Below are 5646 nucleotides of genomic sequence, written 5' to 3' on the forward strand. Positions count from 1 at the left end.
TTTCCCTTTCTAAATTTCATTATTTTTGTTAGCTAGTTTGCAAGGTAAAATTAAGTAAAATCAGATAGCTGCTAGGTAGCTTGCCAGCTGAGGGGAAAAACGAAAAAAAAACAGAGAGAAAGCTACATACATACATATAAATATACATATACATATACATATACATATACATACATACATACATATATATATATATATATATAGAGAGATAGAGAGAGATAGAGAGAGAGAGAGAGAGAGAGAGAGAGAGAGAGAGCTGTAATTAATTTGGTAAGGACAAAGATAAATTGAGGAGATGGACTCATGGAAGGTTATATAGAACAAAGCGATAAAAAGGTAGGCTAGCTGTAGGAAAGTTGAGTTGAGAGCTGAGAGTATATAGTAGTGTTGCTGTATATGGTTATTGCTGGCATGTTTGCTTCACGCAAGCAGCTAAACTGGGAGGGGGTTTGCTGCATCGCGTGGCTTTAAAGTTTTGGGGTAGCGTTTAAAAATCCCTCATAAAACTAACAAAGCCCCAGCAGCCTCACCCTCACTCTCACCCCCTCCCTCTTCCCCAAATCCCCCCTTCCCCCCCCCCCCCCCCCCCCAGCTCCCACCAAACCCTAGACCCGTCTCTTTCTTCTCATTCCCAAGAACAACCTTCACCCTCCCCTTCCTACCAAACCCCTCCCCCCGCAAATTAATTAATCCCCCCCCCCCCCTTTTTTTTTTCTCCCCTCTGCTGTAGCCGCGTCGTGCAACTTAATTTGGTTTCGGATAATTAATTCACATCCACATCGCGCGCGTGCGTGCGTGCCTGCGCCATGATCATGAGCAGTACAGCAAACCACGGCAGCAGCAGCAGCAGCAGTGGTGCCACCAATACGACTGCTGGGAGTGGCAGCAGCAACGGCAGCGGCGGAGGGAGCAGCAGCGGTGGAGGCGGAGGAGGAGGAGGAGGACCGTGCGGGGCATGCAAGTTTCTGAGGAGGAAGTGCGTGGCGGGGTGCATCTTTGCACCCTACTTCGATTCCGAGCAAGGGGCGGCCCATTTCGCGGCGGTGCACAAGGTGTTCGGCGCCAGCAACGTGTCGAAGCTGCTGCTGCATATTCCGGTGCACAAGCGCCTGGACGCCATCGTCACCATCTGCTACGAGGCTCAGGCTCGCCTTCGAGACCCCGTTTATGGCTGCGTTTCTCACATCTTCGCTCTCCAACACCAGGTATATCTACATATATAATAGATCCAGGCCACCCCTGTTTTTAATTAGTTCATGATATATCGATCATGGTCATATATAAGTAGCTATTTGATTTATTATTTTGGCCATTTTTGCCAGTATATATCTGTATCTGCGAATCCTTGATGATTATAGAGGACATGTAATTTGCTTTGTTTGGAGAACCCAGATAGCAAAAATGCAAATAAGAAGAAATAATGGGGGGAGGGAGTGCTTGGGCTGCAACATAACTCTATAGATCATGGAAATTAATTAAAGGGGTATCAGTTTCAGGATGCACAAGTGGTTATGCAAAAGGGTTTATAAAGATTGTGGCCGCATGATTTTATTAATGTCCACCCAGATAGAAAGAAAAATCTACGCCCCTAATTAAGAAACTGCAGCTAAAACATTAGGGTATTATAACCGCGCGAAGAAAATTTCAGAATTAAGATGACAGTGTGGGACTCTCTCTCTAAATTGGCAACCCTAGCTGGGTAAGTACCCGGCCTTCTAATAATCATATTAAGTTTGTTTATTGGATTTTCAGTGAGTTATACTTTTACCCTTAATTTGCGTAGGGAAGACATCCAGCTGGTAGCTGTCCTTCCTGGGAATATCAATATCAAAACACAGAGAAATTGAAGAAGAAGAAGAAAGAAATAGTAAATCCAGTTAATTAGGTGGTTTGGGAAAGGGTAGTTTAATAAGTGGTTGCTGAAATCTAGAGAGTTATAATTGATTAGATTAAAATATATCGTGCTGGGAGTGTAGCGCAAGGTTGCCCCGGCAGTCTGCCACTTTTTCGTGCAAGTTTCCAATTTAATTTGCAGTTATTCAGGAAATGGTCGGTCTGGTTTAATTTTGCCTACCTAGCTTGTAAGTTTATCTTTTCTTAGGGGAAAGATATATGGTCACCGCACTTTTTCCCTTTCAAGAGAGCTGTATACACATGCTGTATTAATTCCGGTCTACGCCTAATATTTTATGGTAAAGATACATTATATATGTATTAATTGTTTAAACACAGTTTAAAACTTCTTTAGTCTAGGAAAGAGTGAAAGCTATATGGCACTTGGGGTGCTGACGAAGCTAATGTGACAATGATAAAAATATTTTAAGGTTATAAAATTAGGTACTTCTTTCTCACTCAATATTTTTAATAACTGTGTCATATACATAGTACAATATTCTCAAAGTAATAGGCAAATTAATAAAAGAGTGATATCTAGAAGATAAGTTTAGCATTTCTGTAATATTAATTATAACCCTCATAAATTAATTAATTTACGACACAAATTTAAATCATTGTATGTATGTATGAACAACACTTCCTTATCTTTAATTAGCAGGCCGGCGGGGACTCGCACATGCTTCCATACTCAAGTGCATGCTTTCTCACAAACTTGCAACCCAGCTCCGATCAAAGAGAAATATATAAACTGGAAGAACAATTTTGCTGTTATTTTAGGAAAACTACGTTCATATTCATATGCATGCTGCTCCATCGATCAATTTCGTATATTTTGTGTGTCAAAGCAGTAGATGTGAGAGCATTAACAAATGAACTAAGCCAATTCACTATGCAGCTTGTTTTAGCCTCCCCATCTAGACTATGCTGTTTTCTGACCAAAACAAAGTAAATAAATACAATTTTGTTTTTCCCATACACTTCTCTATCTCAAGATTTTATTTTCTAGATCTTGATTTCAGCTTATTAACTAATTGCATTGCGATTTCTAAACCAAAAGTAACTAATCATACTGATATAAAAACAATGAGTTGTACACTGGAATGAAATTGCTCTTTTATATTTCTTCCATTTCTAACATAACAAACATTAAATAAGAATCAAATCGATCGTCCCAATTTAAAAATTTATGGAGTGAAGTGCAATTCAAAAAAGAAAGTTTAAGAATTATGTGTTTTCTTGTTATTATTTTTTTGAAGCCTTTTTTTTTTTTTTTTCAAAGGAAATAAAATTTACATTAATTGATGAAAGCACCAAGCTGCCAAAAAGAATGAATTTCAATGAAGTTAAATTTGTAATTTAGTTAATGATCCGGCTAAACTGTTGATCAATGGTTTATCCTCTTTTCATCTGTACGTGTCTTGAAAATTCTCACCGCAGGTTGTGAATTTGCAAACGGAGCTTTCCTATCTGCAAGCCCACCTGTCAACATTGGAGCTCCCATCTCCGCCGCCGCCACCACCTCCAACACCTTCGAGCATAGTGCCACCACCTCCTCTCTCCATAGCAGACCTACCCCCTCCAGCTGCCTCCATGCCCGCCTCCTACGACTTATCCTCTCTTTTTGATCCATTGGTGCAACCTGCATGGGCCATGCAGCAGCAGCAGCTGCACCGCCAAATGGATCCAGGTCCATTCAGAGCCACCAGAAATCCGGCGGAGACTGCCGGAAGAGCGGGCGATCTTCAAGAATTAGCAAGAGAACTCGTCCACGGACATGGCACTCCAGCGGCGGCGATGCAGCCCACTGAAACATCGTCTTCGCCGCACTTCTCAAATTGATGAGACACACCTCTGTGGACTGGAGAATAGAGAGTGAATCTATCTGCAGTGATCAGATAGATTTAGTGGAATTCAATTTTCTTTTTAATTTCAGGGAGCCATCCAGTAATTAATTAAGTTGATGAATAACCAATCTTTATTTTATTTTATTACTACCTTTTTTTCTCTATCTAGATCTATTCTTACTTATTTATAAATAATTCCATAGATAAAACACAAAAATTAATTAGTCAGTTTATGCTTATGTAGCCATGCATGCATGGTTTTTTATGTGCTTTGGTCTCTTATTTAGTATGTACTAAGTCTGCTCAGAATTTGGTTTCTAATTCTCAAAATTAATGGCCAAAATTTGTGGCCCAAACCATATACTAATCCCATATTTGGTTGGGTAATGATTCATTTCATACTTCCACCATGATCAATTATGAAGAAACAAATTAGTATGGATGGAACATTTCATTTGTGAAATAAAAAGAAAAAGAAAACTTAATTTTATAGTATTATCAAATATTACTAAGAATAAAAAGTTATTCAAATATGATTAAAATTAGGACAGAAGTAATGATAGACAAAATAAATTCTTTGTTTCTTTACTTCGTATTTATTTTTCTTTCTTACTTTATAACAAAACATGAAAAAATGAGACAAGTATTTATGTTTTCCTTGATATATATTCTCCACGTTCTATATTTTTTTAACATGGGGTGCAACATACCTGAAGCCCTATAAAAAATAGTACAAACTGTTTGGTGGTTGTACCTTAATTTTTTAGGGATTAAAATTATTTGATGTTAAGCTAGACATCGAGTACAATTTGGAGATCGTAATCATATATAGGCTCCGCTATCTGTGTACAAGATTGAGTTTCTCATTCTCCAAGTATAGGAGAATGGTGATGCCCAAACTGTTAAGATTTAAATATTTTATTTCATATTTATTAATATTTATTGGAAGCTCTAGTCATTGGTAGGAGTTGTGGTTAGTGCTAGCATGTGATCCTATTTTATAGGAGTTGTAGTTAGTGCTAACGTGTGATCTTATAGGAGTTATAGGAGTTGTGGTTAGTGGTAGCATGTGATCCTATTTTATAGAAGTTGTGGTTAATACTAGCATATGATCCTATTTTATAAGAGTTGTAGTTAGTGCTAGCATGTGATCTTATAGGAGTTATAGGAGTTGTGGTTAGTGGTAGCATGTGATCCTATTTTATAGGAGTTTGTGGTTAGTGTTAGGATGAAGTGTTCTGATGTAAAGCCTATTTATAGGCCTTTTTCGTATCAATTTGAAAATATGAGAGTTTTACCATTTTAACTTGTCTCTTTTGTTTTACTCTTACCTTTGTATCAGTGGTATCAGAGCTAGAGTTCTCAAATAAAATCAATGGCTTTAGATTCAAATTTTGTGCAGGCGGCAATCTCACGTTTTGATGGTCACTATGACCATTGGAGTATGCTAGTGGAGAACTTTCTACGGTCAAAAGAGTATTGGCCGATTGTTGAATCTGGAATTGAAGAACCAGCAACAAATACAATCCTGACAGATGCCCAGAAAACAGCATTGGAAGGGAGAAAGCTAAAAGATTTGAAGGCAAAAAATTACCATTTTCAGGCCATTGATCGTCCCATCTTGGAAACAATTCTTAGCAAAGAAACTTCCAAAGATATTTGGGATTCCATGAAGAAAAAATATCAAGGCTCTGCTAGAGTGAAGCGTGCACAGCTTCAAGCTTTGAGAAGAGATTTTGAGACTCTACAAATGAAGGATGGGGAATCTGTCACCAGCTATTGTGCTAGGACAATGGAGATCAGCAACAAAATGCGATTTCATGGTGAGAAGATGGACGATGTCACCATTGTGGAGAAGATATTGCGTTCCCTAACACCAACGTTTGATTATGTTGTGTGTTCAATT

General features: G+C 38.4%; 1 protein-coding gene across 1 annotated transcript; it reads left to right on the plus strand.

Annotated features, from left to right (window-relative positions):
- The first annotated feature begins 597 nt into the window (after positions 1–597).
- LOC131166062 (LOB domain-containing protein 30) lies at positions 598–3904 on the plus strand. The gene is made up of 2 exons (XM_058124295.1): positions 598–1205; positions 3334–3904. Exons 1-2 carry the CDS (start codon positions 807–809, stop codon positions 3733–3735), a joined length of 801 nt encoding a protein of 266 aa, XP_057980278.1. The 5' UTR covers positions 598–806; the 3' UTR covers positions 3736–3904.
- The last annotated feature ends 1742 nt before the right edge of the window (positions 3905–5646 follow it).

Source organism: Malania oleifera, chromosome 10 (assembly GCF_029873635.1).
Source record: "Malania oleifera isolate guangnan ecotype guangnan chromosome 10, ASM2987363v1, whole genome shotgun sequence".
NCBI classification, from domain to species: Eukaryota; Viridiplantae; Streptophyta; class Magnoliopsida; order Santalales; family Ximeniaceae; genus Malania; species Malania oleifera.